The 24,923-nt window shown below is 40.4% G+C and overlaps 1 protein-coding gene across 3 annotated transcripts in view; it reads right to left on the bottom strand.

Annotated features, from left to right (window-relative positions):
* Positions 1-24,923, bottom strand: part of PHF2 (PHD finger protein 2) — a 441,387-nt gene that overhangs the window by 60,645 nt on the left and 355,819 nt on the right. For all 3 annotated transcript variants that reach the window (XM_073592328.1, XM_073592327.1, XM_073592329.1), the window contains exons 14-17: positions 18,325-18,443; positions 9,032-9,213; positions 5,586-5,656; positions 1,839-1,996 (exon numbers count right to left, since the gene is read on the bottom strand). In XM_073592328.1, coding sequence (XP_073448429.1) covers positions 1,839-1,996; positions 5,586-5,656; positions 9,032-9,213; positions 18,325-18,443 — 530 coding nt within the window. The remainder of the gene's footprint in view (positions 1-1,838; positions 1,997-5,585; positions 5,657-9,031; positions 9,214-18,324; positions 18,444-24,923) is intronic.

Here is a 24,923-nt window from a genome sequence, read left to right as displayed (position 1 = left end):
TAGTGGAGAGAGATTTCTGCAGCATATATGGCAACTACAGAATCACAGTATATATAAAATAATATGCAAAGTGGTTGCAGGGAAACTTCAGAATGGCAAAGATGTTTTTATTACAAATTATGTGAGCAGACTGCAGTGTCTCTTATATCTAATATCTAAAGCCTTTTTTTTAAAGTGGAGTTCCACTTGATTTTGTGTTTATTAAAAATGCGCTTCTGGAAGAATGCACAAACATTCCCATAGACACACTCCTAAACCTTGTGGACAGAATTCCCACAAGAGTTGAAGCTGTTATAGCTGAAAAGGGTTGGCCAACTCAATATTGAACCCTACAGACTAAGACTGGGATGCCATTAAAGTTCATGTGCGTGTAAAGGCAGGTGCACCAATACTTTTGACAACATAGTGTATATTATACAGTAAATAGAGTAGAAAAAAAATAATTTTATATATATATATATATATATATATATATATATATATATATATATATATATTCAGAAGGGTGAGGTGCACGTCGGTCAAAGTAACAAGTGCAAGCAATCAAGCCCTCCCAAAGGCTTATATTATAGGAAACGACAAAAATGGATTGCTGCACAAAAATGTTTTAATGAAAAATGTAATCAAAATATCCAAAATATCCAATCCAAAATATCCATCATTGTGTGTATATATATATATATATATATATATATATATATATATATATATATATATATATATATATATATATATATTATTTAGATTTCCATCCAAAAAAAGCAATTAATACTTCAAATTTTGTGTTTTTTTATTTAGTACTGCTATATATTCAATCATTCCAATTTGTTATGTGTTGTCCTTATTTGAACTATTGTTTTCTAAAAAAAAAATAATGTTATTCAATCACATATGGAATATGCCAAGTAAGACTACACAGCCTTTTCCTGTGTGCGGCCTTCTCCTGTAACTCTCAGAAGTAATTGTGGAGGAAACGGACCATCAAACCTGACCAAAACCAGCAAGAGGAGCTGCCGCTGGCTATTTCTCTGTGCAATTAACGGCCACATATAAAGCCAGATCGTTTACTTAAACTGTCCATTAGTGAATATGCACAAAAACTGTCTGAGCATTTTACAGCTCATCATCATAAAATTTATACAGTCTTAGTTACTTTAAAGCACGGCAGTTTTCTATTATAAAACATTTGTTCCTTATTTAATAAGTCAATAATACTGCATTGGGTTTTAACTTTCAGTTACACTGCTGTAACCTATAGAAACCAATTAACCATCACCTTTCACTATACTGACCGATGATATGTCATGGTTTGACTGCCTTGCCCTACGTGTAAACTGTGTTTAGCGCTGATCTCTGTTTCTATACATTGCATGTAAACTGGTCTGTGCTTTAATGAAGCATGTGAAATGTTGAAATCAAGTACTTGAGAGAGAGAGAAATTTACTATTCTAACTACATTTGCACACTCTGCTTCCTACCTATCTCTCTGACTGAAAACAATAGAATATGCAATTTCTAATAATGTAAAACATCCACAATGGTAGCCAGAGATCAGTGACTTGACACAGCTCTGAGCCATGTTTTTTCTTAATGCCAAAAGGTACTTTTTTACCCAAAATAATAATGTGCTTTAGTAATGTGCCCTACTGATTCATGTCAAGTGTGATTTTTAATTAGTCAATGCAAGTCTAAGCAATACACAAACAGATCCTGATATTCAGCACAACGACAATGAGATAACTGCCCTTTTTAGTATTTTTAAAACACTATAAAATGACCATTTTACGTCATGTAGAATACACCTGTCCATATTGCACAGCACAGTGTACCCTCCTTACCTATTAGAGTTATAATCTAAGCCACCAACTTCTTTGCTGGCTTGCAAGAGGTCCAGAATCCCCCCTGCGCTTGCACTGTCTTTTTTCACTTTGGAATTTCTTGCTGGTTTTGCTTCTGTATCAATGTGAAGAGATCCCTCGTCTGACGAGTCATCACTCTATTGCAGAGACAAACAGAAATTAGATTGCAGAGAAAATGTTATTTTAAGCCTTATGTACTAAAGGTGACTGAAAAGTGTCAAACAGAGTTCTCCTTTTACTTCAGTCTACTTTGGAAAAATTGCAGTTGTTTCAGGGGACAAGACAGCCAACACCAACCAAACTCTTCTGACAGCTAATGATAACAAAATTCTAGAGATTATGTATCCCACTTCTGAACAAAAAAAAACACAAGACATGGATATTAAAGGGTTAGTCCTCCCAGATTAAAATTGTAGTGATAGGTGGAGTCTGAGGGCCCTCACCCACCAGCTTTCTAGATCTCTGGGGACTCTAGTAGTAAGGTGTCCCTGCCATTCATTTTGTCTGTGTTCCTCTATATATTGGAGCTTCACTTTTTTTCTGTTACACTATAGATGTATTCCCCTCCTTCTCTTGCATTTTCCAAACCAAACAGCAAATGAAATAATTGGGAGGGTAAGTCAGACACCATCATAATTTGCCAAAGCAGTTTGCAGACCTTGAAACCCACCCATTGAGATGTCACCACTGGAATGCCTGAGAGACATAAAAAACAAGTCACAGGAGCATTTTAAAGAAAACTGAACATGACCTTAAAGTTAACTGTAACTCCAGTCAATAGTAAGAATCTCTCTCCTGTTTTATTGCTGACTGAGGTCTCCTTGGGAAAATTTCTCTCTGTCCTGGTGACAATACTGCCACCCAGACAGGAAGTGAGGGACAAATCTTTTACAGGGACCTAGACATCAAATGTACCAGACAGGAGTTCTAGCCTTTCCCTACTCTATTTAAAAAAAAAAAAAATCATGATTTTTTAGCAGTCTGAATCTCTTTGGAGATTTCTCCTAAATTCCTGTCCTGGTGAAAGGTTGTCAACCAGACAGGAAGTGAGGAAAAATTCTCCCTTACAGAGCCGCAGATAGCAGTAAAAAGTGACAGGTGAAACTAACCATTTCCCATGCTATCTAAAACCATAAAAACTATTTGGACTGGAAATATACTCTAAATATTGTTTTTAGGTCTGATGTTCCATTAGGCTGTGCCAGTTACAAAAAGCAGGAGTGATCTCTACCTGGGTACCATTTCTATTACTGCCTCCTTACCACGGAACTTTGTAAAGCAGAGGCAGTCAATCAATGTCTCTTCCTAACATGGAACTATGGAGAAGAGATAGAGTGTAGACAGCAACTGGTGGGATGCAGACAAAGCCTATTCCAGCTGACTGGTTAGTATTTCAACACTAACTGAGATTTTTATAATTGGCACAGATATTTGAAACGTTTAGGTACTCTTGAAATATCAGTCAAGAGCAGCCTTTCTTAGCTTCTTACTCCTGAGGAATATGTAACATACCATGTCTTGGGGAACCCATACTAAAACCAATTCAACAGGGGTCAATAGCAAAAACGCTACATTAGTGGTCAGTTGGAAAGATGCAACCCCTACGGTGGAGGTCAGAATGCCCCCCTTATGGACAGGTATGGATTGGTGTCAAGCCACTAGCTCTGTCAAGTGGTGTTGGACCCAATCACCATCAAATGAGAGGTCAAAAAGGCCACAGCTCAAGGGAACCACAGCAACCAATGAAGGACCCCTAGATTTCCACGAACCCTGGTGGAGAATGGCTGGTCTAATGGTTGGAGTAATTCTATTAAAAAAAAAAAAAAAACATGTCATACTTACCTGCTCTGTGCAATGGTTTTGCACAGAGCAGCCCTGATCCTCCTCTTTTTTTTTGTGTCCCCCGCCAGTGGTGCTGGCTCCTCCCCCACGCCGATTGCCTCTAATAGCAAGCTGCTTGCTATAGGGGCACTTCAGCAGGCTTGCTCCCAAGCCACGCTGTGTACGTTCATTCACACACAGAGCATGGCTCAGCCCTACCATCTCCACATTGGCTCATTGGCAGTGATTGACAGCAGCAAGAGCCAATGGCTTCTGCTGCTGTGTGAGCCAATGCGGAGAGAGAGACCTAGGGGAGCCGTTGCTCTCATGCACATTGCTGGGTCAATATCGGGCTCAGGTAAGCATAAGGGGGGCTGAAGGGGCAGCTGCACCCAGAAGGTTTTTTACCTTACTGCATAAAATGCAGTAAAGTAAAAAAATAAAACTTTTGCCTTCAACTACTTTAACATGCTGAATGAGTGGAAGATGGTTTACCCCATTGCTTGTGATTAAAGAGATTTTCATTTTTTAAGAAAAAACATTTACTAATTTATATCTTAGCAAAATGTTTTAATTAATGCATATTAATCAGCTATGTAATTGCCAAATTCAGCAAACCAAACTTGGCCAAGTCTCCATCTGTTATAAAATAAGTTGAAATGATCAGAATATATAATAAAATTAGTTATTTAATGTTTTTTCAAAAGACATACATCTGTTGATTCCAAATGACTTGCATGGTGAGGTTACAAAACATGTCTAACACAAGATTTAGGCCTCTTTCTCACGGGGCGGATCAGTGATGATCCGCCCCGTGAACATCCGCTGGCTCAGCGGGGATCGCTCCGCCGATGCCCGCTGAGCAGGAAGATGACAGGTGCATCGCTGCACGCTGTGCAGCGGCGGACCTGTCAGAGCGCTGCTCTCCCCTATGGGGGGATCGGATGATGACGGACCGTAGTGTCCGTCGTCACCCGATCCGATAACGGATGGAAAAGTAGGTTTTTCCTCCGTTACACTTTTCGGATCGGAGCGGGGGCGGATGTCAGCGGACATGTCACCGCTGACATCCGATGCTCCATAGGGATGAATGTATGTCCGTTTTTCATCTGAAAACGGAAGGATGAAAAACAGACATACGGATCGTCCGTGTGAAAGAGGCCAAACATTTATTTATTGCACTAAAATAATACTTTGCATTCAAAAATGAAGCCAAAAAATAGGCATGGATGGTGCTGCAATAGATCTAAGCAAAGTAACACCAAACTTTTCTATTTAAAATCATGACCAGCTGCTTCATATTCAGGGTTTGTTCAAACCAGATGCTCCGATGTGATTTTCCACAGATTTTCTAGCACAAAACCAATTTTATGGACATGATAAATTCACTGTTTTTAGACGGGCCCGTTAACACCAATATGTTCAGCTGAGGTGTACAGAAAATGATCCCCATGCTGCATTTTGATGTGTTGACTTGCACTGTCTGGTTTAAAGAAATGGAATAATTTCCAAATGTTGTTATGCAACAAAAATGGACGGCAACACACATTCATGTAAAGCCTCTTTTTAAATGTGAACAAGCCTGAACAATGCAGACAAGAACTCTAATTTCATATAAGGAAATCGATCTCCAAGCTGATGTGAAAAAACTGGCTGCAACATCCAAGTTTGAAACACGAACGCATGGAAAAAATGCGTGTTATATATTATAAATAGGCTGTAAAGAATGTGTAACTGTATCAAAATGTATTTATCGTATACATAGTCAGTTTAGCCCTTTGAAAAAAAACAAAAAACTATTAATTCAAACAAAAATCAATTACCAATCAAATACTCAGTGGGTGCCGAGCTTATATGAAACAGAGACCAAGGTTGAAGGCATACTGGGAAATGTTACTTTCATACCTTATACTTCTCTTGGATTTTGGGCTTCTTGGGCGGTACCAGTGGCGGAGATTCCTTTGTATCTGATAAAACTAAGAACAAAATAATTACTTGTTACAAAAATATATTACAGTTTACTACTGCATTTAGTAAACTAGAAGACAAGAGGCGATTGCATGCTTGCTGGACTACAGGACACCTGTCATGCTAAAAACAGACAGCGTACAAAATGGGACAAGACAGCAATCAGGTGTCAATTTATACTAGGTGGCTTGCATTAAAAACCGATGTTGCAAATGCAGTAACCTATAGCAACCTATTAAAATAGTATCTTTCAACAATCTGACTTCTGGAAACTGAAACATAGTTGTCACTGGGTTATGTGCACAAAACGAGGCCGATTTACTAAGGCTCCGTTCACATCTGCGCGCAATAGCAGCAAATCGCGGAAAGCCCGTGCCTTCCTTGTGCGACTTCCATCAATTTCAATAGCACCCCAAACACGGTGCGATGTTCCCGTGATTCTTCGGGCAACAACCACAGTAAAATCACGCAAACAGAATCACGAGACACCTGTCGCCCAGAAGAAGAACATGAGCTTCCTTTGGGTGATGGACATCCTGCGATTCTATTTACACGATTTTACTGTGATTGTCGCCCCCATATGCCAAGATGTGAATGAAGCCTAAAGAAGTTGAGACCCTTCACACAAAAAAAAAATTACGATTTACAAATCCTTTAGTAAATGAGCCTCATTATAACCATTGCCTGCTGGACTGTATTTAAAGGTCCAAGCTCTAGGGCCATCATCCTCATCTTTTAGTCACGACCTTGTGAGTCGACGACCAAGAGAATAAATAAAGCTACAGCATGACACCAATGCTTACCAGCCTGGAACTAAACAGCTTCCTGTGTTACTTCTTAACCACTTTAGCTCCGGAAGGTTTCCCCCCCTTCACGACCAGGCCATCTTTTGAGATACGACACTGCGTTATTTTTACTGACAATTGCGCAGTCGTGCGACGATATTCCCCAATAAAATTGATGTCCTTTTTTTCCCACAAGAGCTTTCTTTTGGTGGTATTTGATCACCTCTGCGGTTTTTATTTTTTGCGCTATAAAACACATCCAATAAAAAAATGGAAGAAAAAAAAAAAAATCGAATTTCTTCATAAATTTAGGCCAATATGTATTCTACTACATATTTTTGGTAAAAGAAATCCCAATAAGCGTATATTGATTGGTTTGTGCAAAACTTATAGCGTCTACAAATTATGGGATATATTTATATAATTTAATGGGGGCGATCAGCGACTTATAGCGGGACTGCGATATTGCGGTGGACAAATCAGACACTTTTTTTTTTTTAGGGACCAGTGACACTAATACAGTGATCATTGCTAAAAATATGCACTGTGACTGTACTAATGACACTGGCAGGGAAGGGGTTAACATCAGGGATGATCAAAGGGTTAAATGTGTGCCTAGGGAGTGTTTACTAACTGTGGGAGAAGTGCATGTACTGTGGGAAGGCAGGGTTCCGTGCTCCTGCTTAGCAGAAACACAAGATTACTACCTTCTATACTGACAGAACGGCGATCTGCCTTGTTTACATAGGCAGACCGCCGTTCTGCTTCTCTCCAGAACGATCGCTGGGTGGCAGTGGACATTGAGTCCGCCGGTCCCGCTGATTGGCTCACGCTGTGTCCAATCACAGCGTGTGCGCCTCAGACCCTGAAGTGCAGAATCACGTACAGGTACACGATTCTGCGCAGAAGAGCCACCGCCCCGCAGTAAATGTACGTGAGGCGGTCGGCAAGTGGTTAAAGTAAAGTAGAAGTTCAGCCAACACCTAACTATCTCTAAACCTACTCGCAGCCAAATTCTAAAACTAATCTATCTAGCCCTGTAAAGAACAAATCGCTATACCTACCTGTTCTGCAGCCACCCCAGTCCGGTCCCAGTCTGAGTGGTCAGCGGCGGCTTCACTGTGTGGGAGTGTGCAGGAGAGGCAGCCGACAACAGAAGCCCCATAGTAAGTCCAGCCATTTCATAGCTGTTGTCAGTTCTCTCTTCCACACAGCATCCGCCTCTGAAGACCAGACTGGATCGGCCCCAGAAAAGGTATGAATAGCAATTTCTTCTTTACAGGGCTACATAGATTCGTTTTAGAATGTGGCTGCCAGGAGATTTAGTCAGTCAGCTTTGGGTTAACTTCCACTTCAACACAAGAACAGGTTTACTCATCATAAGATTTGCCTTAACCTCCTATTCCCATGACAACTCAAAAGTTTGGATTCCTCATCATTTTGGGAGAGATTTACTAAGGGAGCACTCAGAATTTGGTGCAGCTGTGCATGGTAGCCAATCAGCTTCTAACTTCAGCTTGTTTAACTAAGCTTTGACAACACAACTTGGAAGCTGGTTTCTAGGCAAAGCTGCACCAGATTTTGCTCACCAGGACTAAAAATAATAGTTAATCTCTCCAGCATGGACACAGACAGTAATAAGGTGAGGTGCTGGATGCAGATCTTTAACCTGTGAGAAGGGGTCATTGAATAAGCCTAATGGCACAGGTTTGGTAGCTCTCCAACAAAGCCAGTGTTGGCCACCCAACTCAAGAAACACTAATGTAAAATAAGTCAAAAGAGTCATCTCAACAGTCAAAGGTCCATTAATAGTAACTTGAATAACAAAAGGGAAGCAACAGGCAGCCAAAGATCTCCCTTCAACAATATAGCAAAAGGTATCCAATTGGACTCAAAACAAAGTTTCTACACAGAAGTTTTACATCTGGCAGGAAAATGTATTTGCAAGCTGTAGTGTCTATATCATAAGTGTATTTTCAAATGATTGTGCCAGTAACAAAGGTTGAATAAAAGAATAAAAAAAAAAAAAAAAAAAAAGGTTTTAATCCAGTTGTTACCAGCATAGTCACTTGCAAAACATGCACAGCATACCAACTGTAAATCATTTAACCTGCTAAAAGAAAAAGTTGATGAACTTTGTTTGGAGTCCATTTAAATAATTCTCACTATATTGTTTAAGCCCTGGTAAAGGGAAGATTGTTGGCCTGCAAACATGTTGGCTGCCTCTGTTTCCCTATTGTTACTCAAGTTATTAATAAAGGATATTGGACTTTTGAGATGCTCATTTGACTTTTTACATTGGCAAGAAAAAAAAGAGCCTATTTTATGCAAAACTAAAAAAAAAAAAAGTTCTAGATGTTCTAGAACCCCTTTCAATTACATAACATCTTTCTTTAGAGAGAAGATAAGGAATATGTTCATACATGCGTGCAATAACAAGGAGGGTAATAAACTGAGTCACTACCTAAAGTCAGATTACCCTCTGATATGATTATTGATACAGTTTTTACTATATGTAAAATAGAATGTCATTTATAAAAAACAAATAACAAGAACTATGTTTGCATCATTTTATATACAGATAGGGTCTGATCTTACATGATAGATCTCTCTTTGTCGTTGTTGATTTCTTTCTTCTGATGGGAAATTCGTCAATTTTCAGCTCACCGTCATCGGAAACATATTCATACTCATCTCTGACTGGCTTGTTTTTATCTTCTTTAAAATTCTGAAGGGATCCGAAGATGCTAGGACTGTTTGGTGGCTTGATTCCCTTGGAGCTGTGATACACAAAAAGATGTTAGATTATTACATTAGTCGGGAAGGAAAAGCGTGCCCAATAAGGGGAGGCATTACACTTCAATGGGAAGGATTACAGTGGGCCCCAGAATAAAAGTATTTTTTTAACCTATTAGCGCCAGAGCCTCCAGGCCCTTTAAGAGGTTTACGATGCCGGGAGGCGGAGGTGGGCATTCAGGTCATGTGACCACTGTAGTTGGCTATTAGTCCATATTCCCATCGCACACATTCCTGGGGAAAGCTATACGATGCTGGGTGCTGTAGCAGCCACCAGCTGGAGACTTGATCATGAAAGTCACAATAAATATATTTGCCAGCACAGCACGGATCTTCAGTCCAAACTGTTTTTAATAAAGCATGATCTAATCATAAGCAAGAGAGTAGAGGTCGACCGATATGGGTTTTTCTCTAGTCGATGCCGATATTTAGAAATCGCGATGGCCGATGGCCGATATATGATGCCAATTTTTTTGGGCCGATATATTAGGCCGATTTTTTTTTTCATTTTTTTTTCCCCCTTCATCTCATAAAATCTAACAGTTAGATCCCTTTCACACTGGGGCGTTTTTTAGGCGCTTTTGGGCTAAAAATAGCGCCTGTAAAAGTGCCTGTAAAACGGCTCCCCTGCAGTCTCAGTGTGATATCCCGAGTGCTTTCACACTGAGGCGATGCGCTGGCAGGATGTTAAAAAAAGTCCTGCAAGCAGCATCTTTGGAACGGTGTATACCGCTCCTCCACCACTCCTGCCCATTGAAATGAATGTGCACCGCTGCCGAAGCGCCTGCAAAGCGTTTCGGCAGCAGCACTTCAGGAGTGCATTTAACCCCTTCCTCGGCCGCTAGCTGGGTTATAAGCGCCCCGCTAGCAGCCGAATAGCGCCGCTAAAATGACGGTAAAGCGCCGCTAAAACTAACAGCGTTTTACCGTCAACGCCTGCTCGCTCCAGTGTGAAAGCAGCCTTAAGTAATAAGTGATACAGAAAATTTTTTACATTTAAACATTTATTGAACAAAACAAACCTCCAATCAGTTCACTTGTATGTAGAATTTAGATTTAAAAAAAAAAAAACTATATCTTAAATATTAAATACACAAAAACAGGTAATCAAAACTTTTGGACGAAAAAAATGGGCTAACTTTATTGCTTATTTTTTTTTTTTTTTAATTAGTGTATTTTTAAAAAAAAAATGCGTTTGAAAGACCGCTGCGCAAATACCGTGTGACATAAAATATTGCAACAACCGCTATTTTATTCCCTAGGGTCTCTGCTAAAAAAATATATATAATGTTTGGGGGTTCCAAGTGATTTTCTAGCAGAAAATAAAGGATTTTTACTTGTAAGCAACAAATGTCAAAAAAGATTTAGTCTTTAAATGGTTAAACTGAGAAATTCTACACACTGAGTTCAGTCTATTGATAAAAGAACCCGAAGAGATACAAATGTATCTTCTTATCAGACTTGGCAGGCTGCCCAGGGAGGAGAGAAGACAAACTTCAGACAACTTGCAATTGACTTCTATTACAGAAGTCATTTGCAAGTCCCGCTGAAGTTATAATCGGCTTTTTTTATCAGCACAATCCGGCCGATATATCGGCCGGCCGATATATCGGTCGACCTCTACAAGAGAGTGCAACATTTTGGAGTCATGCAGAACCCCTTCGTCAGGCATGTGATGTTGATGATAATCACATACCTGACAAAAGGGTCCTGCGTGACTCCGAAAATGTTGCACTCTCTTGCTTGTGATGTGATCATGCTTTAAAAAAAAAAAACGTTTGGACTGAAGATCTGTGGTGTGCTGGCAAATATATATTTATTGTCGCTGTGATTGGCTGTCACAGTGGTCACATGAACAGAAAGCTCCCGATTGGAAGTATGCATCAGGAGCTTACCGATCCCCACCGGCTACCATGCTGGTAGTGTTCACAGAGCGTGCTCTCAGCACAGTAAGTAGTTTACACAGGCCCACATATATGCGGCCACTCGGCATTAAGACCCACACGCCGAGAGGCTGCACATATGCGTACTGCCAGGGCCAAGGAGTTAAGGAATTAATCAAAAGGTTATTTATATAGGGTATGCTGACAGCTGCCTATGAAACACTGCTACTGACCACCAATTCAATGGGGGTAAAAGTTACTATCAATGACCACCAATGTGAGAGGCGGGGGCTTAAATAATATTGCCATTGACTACCAATGTTGGGGGTGGGGTTTAGTAGTACTGGGGGTTATTATTGTAGCCACCAACGCCAATAGTAGGAGTGTTATTGCAGTCCATAGCACCAATGCTGGAGTATTCTTGCTTCGACAACTGACACCAAAGCTATACCTAAGGGCCAGTTTATGAAGGCTAAGCGTACATACTCCATCAAAAAGGATTTTGATAGGTGTCAGCAGTGGTGGGAGATTCCTGGAGTGGGGCTACAATTAGTCTCTTTGAAGGGCATATACAGTGCCTTGAAAAAGTTTTTATATCCCTTGAAATTTTACACATTTTGTCATGTTACAACCAAAAACGTAAATGTATTTTATTGGGATTTTATGTTATAGACCAACACAAAGTGGCACATAATTGTGAAGTGGATGGGAAATGAAAAATGGTTTTCAATTTTTTTTTTTTTACAAATAAATATCTGAAAAGTGTGGTGTGCTTTTGTATTCAGGGCCCTTTACTCTGATGTCCCTAACTAAAATCTAGTGGAAACAATTGCCTTCAGAAGTCACCTAATTAGTAAATAGAGTCCACCTTTGTGTAGTTTAATCTCTCTAAATTACAGCTGTTTTTTTAAATCCTCAGAGGTTTGTTAGAGAACCTTAGTGAACAAACAGCATTATGAAGGCCAAGGAACACACTAGAAAGTTCAGGGATAAAGTTGGAGTAGTTTAAAGCAGGGTTAGGTTATAAACAAATATCCCAAGCTTTGAACATCTCACGGAGGACTGTTCAATCAATCATCTGAAAATGGAAAGAGTATGGCACAACTGCAAACCTACCAAGACATGGCGGTCACCTAAACTGACAGGCCGGGCAAGGAGAGAATTATTCAGAGAAGGAGCCAAGAGGCCCATGGTTACTCTGGAGGAGCTGCAGAGATCCACAGCTCAGGTGGGAGAATCTGTCCACAGGACAACTATTAGTCATGCACTCCACAAATCTGGCCTTTATGGAAGAGTGGCAAAAAGAAAGTAATTGGTGAAAGAAAGCCATAAGAAGTCCCATTTGCAGTCTGCGAGAAGCCATGTGGGGGACACAGCAAACATGTGGAAGAAGGTGCTCTCTCTGGTGAGACCAAAATTGAACTTTTTGGCCTGAATGCAAAACGCTATGTGTGGTGGAAAACTAAACACTGCACATCACCCTGAACACACCATCCCCAACGTGAAACATGGTGGTGGCAGCTGTGTGAGGATGTTTTCTTCAGCAGGGATAGGGAAGCTGGTCAGAGTTGATGGGAAGATGGATGGAGCCAAATACAGGGCAATCTTAGAAGAAAACCTGTTAGAGCCCGCAATAGACTTGAGACTGGGGGGCGGAGGTTTACCTTCCAGCAGGTCAATGACCCTAAACATACAGCCAGAGCTACAATGGAATGGTTTAGATCAAAACATATTCACGTGTTAGAATGGCCCAGTAAAAGTCCAGACCAGTTTTCAAGACTTGAAAATTGCTGTTCACAGACGCTCTCCATCCAATCCGACAGAGCTTGAGCTATTTTGCAAAGAAGAATGGAAAAAAAGTCACTCTAGATGAGCAAAGCTGGTAGAGACATCCCCAAAAGGCTTGCAGCTGCAATTGTAGCAAAAGGTGGTTCTACAAAGTATTGACTCAGGGGGGCTGATTACAAATACACGCCACACTTATCACATATTTGTAAAAAATTTTAAACATTTTTTATCATTTTCCTTCCACTTCACACTTATGTGCCACTTTGTGTTGGTCTATCACATAAAATCCCAATAAAATACATTTACATTTTTGGTTGTAACATGACAAAATGTGGAAAATTCCAAGGGGTATGAATACTTTTTCAAGGCACTGTATGAAACCACTTCATATCCTATGAGAGAGCTTCTTAAGAGACAGAAATGTTGAGAAAGAGGGGAGACAGGAGACCTAAAATTGTAGATCTATAATCTTTACAATATGCTATAGTTTGGAATTTAAAGACAATATGAAGATAATATACTGTATATAGATATTTACCCATTTTACTGGAAGATTCAGATTTGAGGGAGATATTATCTGACGGGGTTTGGTTCGTGGCCCAGGGGGCACCTAATATACTTTCCCTTAGTTTGTTTTGCTCAGTTAAAAAATAACAAGACTTTTACCTGTGTCCATTTAGGCAATTCTCACAATGTTGTATTGCATGTCAATAGTGCTAATTGTGATATTAAACAACTGGTCAATTGTTAGGCGAGGTATGTAGTATATGTTATCTGTTGCCAGACATGCAAAAAACAAAATGTAGCCAGGAGAACAAGGTGACTGTACGATCGTGTAAGAGACCATCTCTCTAATGTTACGTCACAAAAGATCACAATTTGTTAAACAGGGATGTACAGTGGGGGAAACAATTATTTGATCCCCTGCAGATTTTGTAAGTTTGTCCACTTACAAAGAAATGAAGGGTCTATCATTTTTTATCATAGGTGTATTATAAAAATCCAGAAAAAACACACAATACAAATGTTATAAATTGAGTTAAAGTTCAGTAAGTAAAAAAAGTATTTGATCCCCAAGCAAAACATGATATTACTAATTGTTGGAGAAACCCTGGTTGGCAAGCAGAGGTAAGACATTTCCTCTAGTTGGTTATCAGGTTTGCACACATCTCAGGAGGAATTTTGGTTCACTCTTTTACAGATCTTCTCTAAATCTTAACCACTTAAGGACAGAGCCTCGTTTTGAGAGTTGGTGTTTACTGGTTTTGAACAGTTTTTTGCTAGAAAATTACTTTGAACCCCAAACATTTTTTTTTTTTCCTAACACCCTAGAGAATAAAATGGCGGTCATTGCAATACGTTGTCACACCGTATTTACGCAGGGGTCTTACAAGCGCACTTTTTATTTGGGAAAAAGTACACTTTTTTAATTAAAAAATAAGACAACAGTAAAGTTAGCCCAATTTTTTTTTATATTGTGAAAGATGATGTTACGCCAAGTAAATTGATACCCAACATGTCACGCTTCAAAATTGCGCCTGCTTGTGGAATGGCAACAAACTTTTACCCTTAAAAATCTCCATAGGCGATGTTTAAAAAATTCTACAGGTTGCATGTTTTGAGTTACAGAGGAGGTCTAGAGCTAGAATTATTGCTCACGCTCTAACGATTGCGGCGATACCTCACATGTGTGGTTTGAACACCGTTTACATATGCAGGCGCTACTCACGTATGCGTTCGCTTCTGTGCGCGAGCTTGGCGAGACGGGGATCGCTAAAGATTTTTTTTTCTTATTTATTTTACTTTTTATTTTTACACTGTTCTTTTAAAAAAAAAATTGTGTCACTTTTATTCATATTACAAGGAATGTAGACATCCCTTGTAATAGAAAAAATGCATGGCAGGACCTCTTAAATATGAGATCGGGGGTCAAAAAGACCTTAGATCTCATATTTAGACTAAAATGCAAACAAAAAAAAAAAAAAAAAAAAAAAGTAATTAAAAAAAAAGTCCCTTTAAGAGCTATGGACGGAAGTGATGTTTCGACATCGCTTCCGCCCTGCAATGGTATGGAGCTGGGTGGGGGCCCATCTTCCCCTCACTCAGCTCCATACCACACACGAAGAAGGATCTGAACGCCTTCACCGCTGCTGGCGGCTCCGGTAAGCGCAGGAGGGTACCTGAGCGCAATGGGAGGGGGGCCCCTCTCCCGCCACCGATAAAAGTGATCTCGCTGTGAATCCACCACAGAGACCACTTTTATCTGAAAGCCAACCGCCCACTCTTGAAGAGGGTACCGGGGTTATGGTAGCTAAATGCTGCCATAACAACGATAATCCTCTTCAAACAGCCGACGTATAAGGACGGTGGGTGGCTGGCAAGTGGTTAAAGGGTAACTCCACTTTCGTGGGGAAAAAAAAATAGCAAATAAAGAGAAAATAATATAGCGCATATAACTGCAACAGTAATCATATTGTAGTTGAATGTTATTAAGAAATACCTTTCCTTTTCAATCTGCAGCCACTGTAATTTTCTGAGAATGCATTGCAATATGGCTACCTGGAGTTGTTCTGTAAATAGAGTGTGTACTGACCACCCCCCAGAAACATAATTTCCTGCTTGTGTGATTGGCTCACCAATTTTCCCAGAAGTCTGCCTAAGATACAAGTCAGATGTCAGGCATCCCTTGCAACAAAAATCTAATTTTTGGAGAGATACTTTCAATAGGAACACGTCTAAAGTGATGCAGGCCCAGTAGATTTCCTCTGTAGTGATCTGCATCTGCACACCTGACAGTTAATTATGAAACCACTCCCATTAGACCCACTCAGAACAGAGGCACAGAGAAACAGAGGGATTTCTTCAGAATAAACAAAAGATAGGAATCTGCCACGAAGTTTGTTATAATCCTTGCAATGTACATAGATCCCCCAGAGGGGAATGTTTGTTTCGACAAAAGTGGAATTACGCTTTAAGGTTTCTTGGCTGTTGCTTGGCAACTCAAAGTTTCAGCCCCCTCCATAAATTTTCTATAGAATTAACGTCTGGAGACTGCCTAGGTCACTCCATGACCTTAATGTGCTTCTTCTCGAGCCACTCTTTTGTTGCCATGACGGTATGTTTTGGGTCATTGTCATGCTGGAAGACCAATCCACAACCCATCTTCAGTGTTTTGGCTGAGGAAAGAAGGTTCTCATCCAAGGTTTTACAATACATGGCCCTGTCCATTGGCCCTCAATGCGGAAAAGTCGGCCTGTAACTTTAGCAGAGGAAAAGCCCCAAAGCATAATATTTCCACCTCCATGCTTGACTGTAGGGATGGTATTCTTAGGGTCATAGTCAGCATTTTTCTTCCTCCAAACACAGCGAGTCTAGTTAATGCCAAAGAGCTCAATTTTGGTCTCATCTGACCACAGACATTTCTCCCAGTCATTCTCTGAAGCTTCCCAATGAACATCTAAATGATTCAGACGGGCCTGTACATGTGCCTTCTTGAGGAGGGGGACCTTGTGGGTGCTGCAGGATGTCAATCCATGGCGGCGTATTGTATTACCAATGGTTTGTTTGGTGACTGTTGCCCCAACTGTCTTAATATCCTTCACAAGCTCCTCCCGTGTAGTTCTGGGCTGATCCCTCACTTTTCTCATGATCATCCTTACTCCATGAGGCGAAATCTTGCATGGAGCTCCAGACCGAGGGCGACTGATGGTTATTTTGTATTTCTTCCATTTGCAAATAATCGCTCCAACAGTTGTCTCCTTTTCACCAAGTTTCTTGCTGGTGGTCTTGTAGCCCATTCCAGCTTTGTGCAGGTCTACAATCTTGAAGTCAATCTTGCCCATGATGGTGAGGTTTGAATGGAAGAAAGATTCTGTGGACAGGTGTCTTTTATACACACGAGTTGTCGTTTGGAGCACCATCTTAAATTGACAGGACTAATCTGTGTACCACATGAGCACATACTTTAGCCAGTCTGTGGGAGCCAGAATTATTGTTGTTTGGTAGGAGATCAAATAATCAATTTACTCAGTGAACTACAACTCAATTTAGAACATTTGTATCATGTGTTTTTCTGTACTTTTGGTTGATATTCTGTCTCTATCATTTAAAATACACCTATGATAAAAAGTATAGACCCTTCATTTCTTTGTAAGTGGGCAAACTTACAAAATCTGCAGGGATCAAATAATTATTTTCCCTACTGTAAGGTAGTGTCCTGACACTGCATCCCCCCCCCCCCCACCTGCCCCCCTTATACTTACCTGAGCTGATCTCAATCCAGCGCTGGGCCCGAGAGCAGCAGCTCTCTCTATTAACACAGGGCAGATTGATAGCAATGGGAGCCACTGGCTCCTGCTGCAGTCAATCAAATCATTTGACGAGGGAGTAGGGGGCGGGGCCGAGAAACACTGTCTGAGTCTATGGACACAGGCAGCGCAGCTTGGGATCTTGCCCTCAGGTGTGCTACAATAGGAATTGGCTTCCTATGGTGGCAAACCAAGGAAGAAGAGGAGCCAGGAGCACTGGCGGGGGAATCTAGAAGAGTAGGATCTGGGCTGCTCTATGCAAAACTATTGCATGGAGCAGGTAACTATAACATGTTTGTTATTTAAAATAGAAAATTCCCCTTTACAAACACTTTAATATTGCATCCACTGATATCAATGCTGAGAGTTACTATTGCCGCTGCTGATACCACCAATGAAGTTTATTTTTCTGCCACTTGTGGTACACTGCAAGAAATGCAACAGGGCTGGAAATTTCAGGCATTGAGATTTGTTACAGCCGATTCATTTTAAATAGGTTGCCTAGCTTGATGCAATGCACCTCAACACATGAAACCAGTGCAACTGTGTGGCCCTTTGGGAGTGTTGGGGGCCTTACTAAGGCCCTCTGTCACTTTCAAACTGACCACCACTGCTCTTCAACACTCAATCCAAAAACAAGTTGTGGCTAGAGTTCCACTTTCAGCAATGAGCCAATTACTGACTTTACACAGCACAATGTTGCAGGTTGCTGTAAGCTCATCTAGATCAGGACTGTCAAGTGACAAATCAGCCATCAGGATAAAATGAGCTTAGAGTAGAGGCAACAACAAGTACGTAATAACATTTTAAAATGACCCCTGGAAACACAGAACAGCATCTGATCAAATAGAGGTCAAATAACTCCATAAATATAAAATAATCAATTTGGTATCCTTTGCTTTCTTTTCTAATCTTCTACAACTGCTTCATAATACTGTATAATCAATGTTCATTGTTCAATAAATGTCACAAAAGTAAACATTCTTCAAGGACAGCAATAACTTTACCACCCCTATGAAATGTACAAATACACAAGCCCATTCCTACTGAAATGGGAATATTTAAATCATCATTATTAGCTCAGCACTACTCATAACATTAATGCATCTTTGTGTACCTGAACAGCTTCTTGCCAGAGAAAGAAAACTTGAATTTACTGTCTTTAATTGCTGAAAATGGATTTTTTTGCAATTTATGCTCCTCTTCCATTTTCAGTAGAGAATCAGGCTTGCTGTTCTGAAAAACAAGAAATCAAAGGAGCAAGTCAATAATTCCAATACGTCTACATGTTATTGAGCTAATAAATTCTAACTAAGTTTTTCATTTACCGAGCAATGCTTTAACACATTAGAAGCACTTAGACAGAATTCCCGTTTTTAATAAAGACATTTTCTAACATAGTGGCAGTTGGGTGAGCTGTTCATATAACAAATGTACTACTTCTTTGTACTTCTTCCACTGAGTAGCACTGTACTCAATGGCTTGTCACTTGTGGTCTTATTAAAAACAGCAGGGGTCATCTGGTATGATACCCAGCTACTCGTATCATTTAGGGATTCTGGTGACAAGAGACATCCCCAGCAGGAGTTCAACATGTAGCTATCAGAAAGCCAAATGATTGGACACAGCTGATCATGTGGTAAAGGGCCACTGTGATTGGCCCTTTACCGCCATCTGTGTTCGAAGGACATAGTGGTGACAGATCGTGCCCGATTCACGGCGCAGGGGGCGGAATTCTGGGAGGACGTCTATGGATGCCCTCCAAGAACTCTAGTACCGCGCTTTAGCCATCTTTTGGTGGTTAGTTAAAATGCTTGTAAACACTTATACACCGTTTTGTCAAAAGTATTGGGATGCCTGCCTTTACACGCACATGAACTTTAACCACTTCAGCCCCGGAAGGATTTACTCCCTAAGTGACCAGGCCATTTTCTGCGATACGGCACTGCGTCGCTTTAACTGACAATTGAGCGGTCGTTCATTGCTGTACCCAAACAAAATTGATGTCCTTTTTTTCCCACAAATAGAGCTTTATTTTGGTTGTATTTGATCACCTCTGTGGTTTTTATTTTTTGCGCTATAAACAAAAAAGACCAACAATTTTGAAAAAAAACCCCAATATTTTTTACTTTCTGCTATAATACATATCCAAAAAGAAAATATAAAAAAAACAAATTTATTTATCAGTTTAGGCCAATATGTATTCTGCTACATAATATTTTTGGTAAAAAAAAAAGAATCTCATTAAGCGTATATTGATTTGTTTGCGCAAAAGTTATAGCATCTACAAAATAGGGGATTCATTTATGGACATTTTTTAAAATGTTTTTTACTAGTTTTTAGCGGGACTGCGACATTGCGGCGGAGAAATCTGACCCCAAGTGTCACTTTTTGGGGACCAGTGACATCATTACAGTGATCAGTGCTAAAAAAATGCACTTCTCAATGTATAAATAGAGTAAAGAATGGGTGGGACTTTAAATGAGACATATAAAGAATATGTCTCCATCCCTAAATCAGTGACAAAAGGGAAAAGTTTGGGAGTTTGGAGGAGGCATATGACAGACCATTGGGTAAAATTTATATTTATATATATATATATATATATATAGTCAAAGGAGTGAATCTAGCACATAATAGTATACATGTGAATTTCATATATGTCCCCAACATGAAAACATGTCATATATAAATACACGTAAATGGTAAAACAGTACATGCCAGTTGCCGGTATACAGGGCTCCATATGATAAAATAATATATTAGGTAGTAACAGGTCAAGCTGTAAGAGTGTAAAAAAAGAGACGTGACATAATAGAGTCATGACTACATCCTGGATATGTCTGACGCGTTTTGTGGTACAAACCACTCTTCAGGCGCGAATGTGTCAACATGTCTGAAAAAGACATAAGTACCAATAATTCTAATAATTTAACTTAAAAAAAAAAAGTTTATATGTATATATCATAAAAAGGAGAGGAATATCCAATCCTAATATGTACATGGGGCTAAAAAGCAAAAACATGCAGTATTTTTGAACAATTTAATAGGGATGGAGGCATATGACATGGAGATTTTATGATTCCCATATATCTGATATCCATGGAGTCCTGTATGGCTGACGGGCCATACATTTGTGTATATATGCAATATTCACATGTATATTAGACTGGTATTCCAGCACCTTTTTCTACCCCTTTTCAGTGGCCAATATGCTTAGTTTCATGCAGTTTCCACATTGGGGCGGTCTGGCTGTCTGTGTTTCGGGAGCTGTGATGTGCACTGGGCACCCTCCCCTTCTCTAGTCTCCTTACTCTGTATGGAGATGGAACTTGTGGGATCGGTGGGCCGCCCACTGCAGTTCGGCGTCACATCCGACGCTCATGCGTGACGTCATTTTTTGGCACCACTACGTGGGTGTCTAGTCCATCTTCTGGCTGATTCATGTGGGGAGGTATTTTGGCACCATTCATGGGAGGCAAAGGCCGCCCATATGTGAATGCCTCTCCTCCATTGTCATGCCAGTGTGACGCTGGGCGGGCCCTGCGTGCATCTGTCAGGAATGCACATAAAGTTCTCACTACCACAGTCTCTCACCTGCACACCCCATGGTGGATTCTACTACTATTTATTTTACCATATATGAACACAAGGTAACTCTTGGGAATGTTATGTCTGTTTGAGCACCTATCCGATTTACCTTCCTCCCCATATCCCTGCCTTCTATGGGCAGTAAGCATGTGGATTCATGCAACACTTTGCACACTCTTGTTTATTTGTCCAACATTCAGCTTGAATTACTTTCATACTTTCTGGTTCTTCTATACATATACACTTTACACCTTTTTTCTACATCCTCCTATGGTGTTTTAGGTGTGTTAGGTGTTTATTCCCACTTTTACTAGCACTATCCTATATGAGAGACTCTCATCGTTTATTTTCCTATAGATCTTGGGGTAACTCACTATCACCCAGCCCACATGGAGGTTTCTTTTCCAGGGGGTTATTTTGTGCGTGTCTGCGCTGCCTGCGGGTCCCATACCTCAGCTTCCGAGGCAGACTACTCTACAGGCCCCTTGTTCGACAATACTGCATGTTTTTGCTTTTTAGTCCCATGTAAGTTATCGTGATTGGATATTCCTCTCCTTTTATATGATATATACATATACACCTTTTTGTGAGTTAAAATACTAGCATTATTGGTACTTAAGTCATTTTCAGACATGTTGACGCATTCGCCCCTGAAAAGTGGTATATGCAACGCATTGGGCATATCCAGTATGTAGTCATGACTCCATTACATCATGTCTCTTTTTTATACTCTGATGCCCTGTACACACGATCGGACATTCCGACAACAAAATCCATGGATTTTTTCTGACGGATGTTGGCTCAAACTTGTCTTGCATACACACGGTCACACAAAGTTGTCGGAAAATCCGATCGTTCTGAACGCGGTGACGTAAACCACATACGCCGGGACTAAAAACGGGGCAGTAGCCACTAGCTTTCGTCTCTGTATTTATTCTGAGCATGCGTGGCACTTTGTGCGTCGGATTTGTGTACACACGATTGGAATTTCCGACAACGGATTTTGTTGTCGGAAAATTTTATAGCAAGCTCTCAAACTTTGTGTGTCGGAAATTCCTATGGAAAATGTGTGATGGAGCCCACACACGGTCGGAATTTCCAACAACAAGGTCCTATAACACATTTTCCATCGGAAAATCCTATCCGTGTGTACAGGGCATTACAGCCTGGTCTGTTACCACTTATTATTGTATTATATGGAGCCCTGTATACCGGCATGTACTGTTTTACCATTTACGTGTATTTATATATGACATTTTTTCATGTTGGGGAAACAAAATTTCCAGTTCTACTATCATGTGCTAGGTTTACACCTTTGACAATAAATATGTTTATACATTTTACCCAATGGTCTGTCATATGCCTCATCTAAAGTCCCAAACTTTTCCCCTTTGATCAATATAATTCCCCTTTGATAATATATAATGACACTGGCAAGGAAGGGGTGTATTCTGAATGGGGGCTGGGCTCACCTGGACAACACAGAGATTGCTGTTCCTTATCACTAGGAACAGCAGATCTCCATGTTGTCCCCTGTCAGAACGGGGATCCCCGTTCTGCCTCTCTGTGCAGCAATCGCGGGTGGCTGGTGGACACTGCACGCGTCCACAGTATCTCTGGCATGAAACGACATACAGGTTTGTCATTTCGCACAATAGAGCCACCCTGCCGCAGTATATGTGCGGTGGATGGTCTTAAAGTGGTTAATAGCATCCCAGTCTTAGTCTGTAGGGTTCAATATTGAGTTGGTCCACCCTTTGCAGCTATAACAACTTCAACTCTTCTGGGAAGGCTGTCCACAAGGTTTAGGAGTTTGTCTATGGGAATGTTTGACCATTCTTCCAGAAGCACATTTGTGAGGTCTGGCACTGAGGTTGAACGAGAAGGCCTGGCTCGCAGTCTCCTCTCTAATTCATCCCAAAGGTGTTCCATCAGGTTGAGGTCCGGCCAGTCCTCCGCCCCAAACTCGCTCATCCATGTCTTTTTGGACCTTGCTTTGTGCACTGATCCAAATTATTTGATGGAGGGGGGATTATGATGTGGGCTTGGCCTTTTAGTTCCAGTGAAGAGGACTCTTAAGGCGTCAGCATACCAAGACATTTTGGACAATTTCATGCTCCCAACTTTGTGGGAACAGTTTGGGGATGGCCCCTTCCTGTTCCAACATGACCAGTGCATAAAGCAAGGTCCAAAGTTAATGTGAGTGTAAAGGCAGGTGTCCCAATACTTTTGACAATATAGTGTATACCCAGTTAAGTCTGGAATTTATAAAGCTTGTCTGAACTGTCAGAAAACAGGGGGCAGGGACCTGAAGTAACACACTGCAGTGCTCAGTGAGGAAAGCTCTGACAGTCCTCCACACAGCACACAGGAACAGAACTGAGGCTGTCAATCAGCTGGAGCTCCCTCCCCGGTCACCTTTTTTCTCTTGATGTCAGGAAAGCTTGTCAGAAGTGACTCATGCTGATAGCAGAAGAATGAAGCAGCAGACAGAAATGACACTTAGTGCTCTTAGTTCAGACAAGTAAACACTATAGGGCGATATGTTTTGTTCATATTTAATTTCTGGGGTATACAACCACTTCTGGACCGCCCGATGTCGATATATACGTCGGTCCTTTGGCATTAAATACCGTTGTTATGGCAGCAGATAGCTGCCATAACCCCATAATTTTCTTCAATGGCAGGCGGTCCACTTTAAGATAAAAGTGGTCTCCACGGCGCATTTGCAGCGAGATCACTTATCATTGGCGGGAAAGGTGGTTGGCACTAAGTCAAGTGAGGGAATGTTAGCCCCTACTTGACTCTATGCCATTGGATGAAGGCAGTGACGTCAAACGTCACTTCAGTCCAACGACTTTAAAAGGGACAATTTTTTTTTTAATGAAAAATAATTTTTTTTTTTTTCATTGCTTTTAAGTGTAAATGTGAGATCTGAGGTCTTTTTTGACCCCAGATCTCACATTAAAGAGGTCCTGTCAGGCTTTTTTTTCTATTACAAGGGATATTTACATTCATTGTAATAGGAATAAAAGTGATCCAGATTTTTTTTTTGAAAAGTACAGTGTAAAAATAAAATATAAGAAGCAAAATAAATAATAATAAAAAAAGTTTTTTAAACCGCCCCGTCCCTCCGTGCAGAATCGAACGCATACGTAAGTTGCGCCCACATGATCAAGAACAATAATTTTAGCACTGTACCTCCTCTGTACCTCAAAACTGGTAACCTGTAGAAATTTTTAAACGTCGCCTATAGAAATTTGTAAAGTGCCAAAGTTTGTCTGCATTCCACGAGCGGGTGCAATTTTGAAGCGTGACATGTTGGGTATCAATTTACTTGGCGTCATATTATCTTTCACAATATAGAAAAAAATTGGGCTAACTTTACTGTGTTCTTATTTTTTAATTTAAAAAAGTTTATTTTTTTTCCAAATAATTGCGTTTGTAAGACCGCTGCGCAAATACGGCGTGACATAAAGTATTGCAACGACTGCCATTTTATTCTGTAGGGTGTCTGAAAAAAAATATATATATATAGATATCTCTCTCTCTCTCTCTCTCTTATATATATATATATATATAGTAGAGAGATGACTATTAATGAATGATTTGCATGACACTTCATCAGGACTCCGGCTTTAAGAGAAGAGTCCATATCTTATAACATAAAAAGGGGTAAATGCCTGCACCTCTGGCTACCAGTTTGAGGATGTTTTTATGCAGCAGGGTTGCTTTAATGAGGGCTCTTCAGTGACAAACGTTTTATTTTGTTCTTTTCCTTTTAGCTCAGCCAGGATCTCCTAGCAATGACAGTATAATACAAAACCTATTCTCACTGGTAATAATTACATATAATTTCTCCACAATACTGATTCAATGTTGAAGAGATGTAAAATTACCGGTTTAAGTTAGCTATGTCATAGACTATTCATGCTTAATTCATGTGACTAACCAACATTACTGAACTGAGTATTTCAGATAAAACCCTTTGTAAACCTGAAATGTGATATCTATTTCACCAAAATCTTCAGCTCCATAGTGTTACCCGAAGGCGCTAAAATGCAGTCCTCAATCCTCCGTGCTAAGAATTATCTGGCCATAGATGACGCAATTTTTTCATTCAAC

Source organism: Aquarana catesbeiana, linkage group LG07 (assembly GCF_042186555.1).
Source record: "Aquarana catesbeiana isolate 2022-GZ linkage group LG07, ASM4218655v1, whole genome shotgun sequence".
Taxonomy (NCBI): Eukaryota; Metazoa; Chordata; class Amphibia; order Anura; family Ranidae; genus Aquarana; species Aquarana catesbeiana.
Note: the sequence above shows the minus strand (reverse complement) of the source record. Positions and strands in the feature narration are given on the sequence as shown.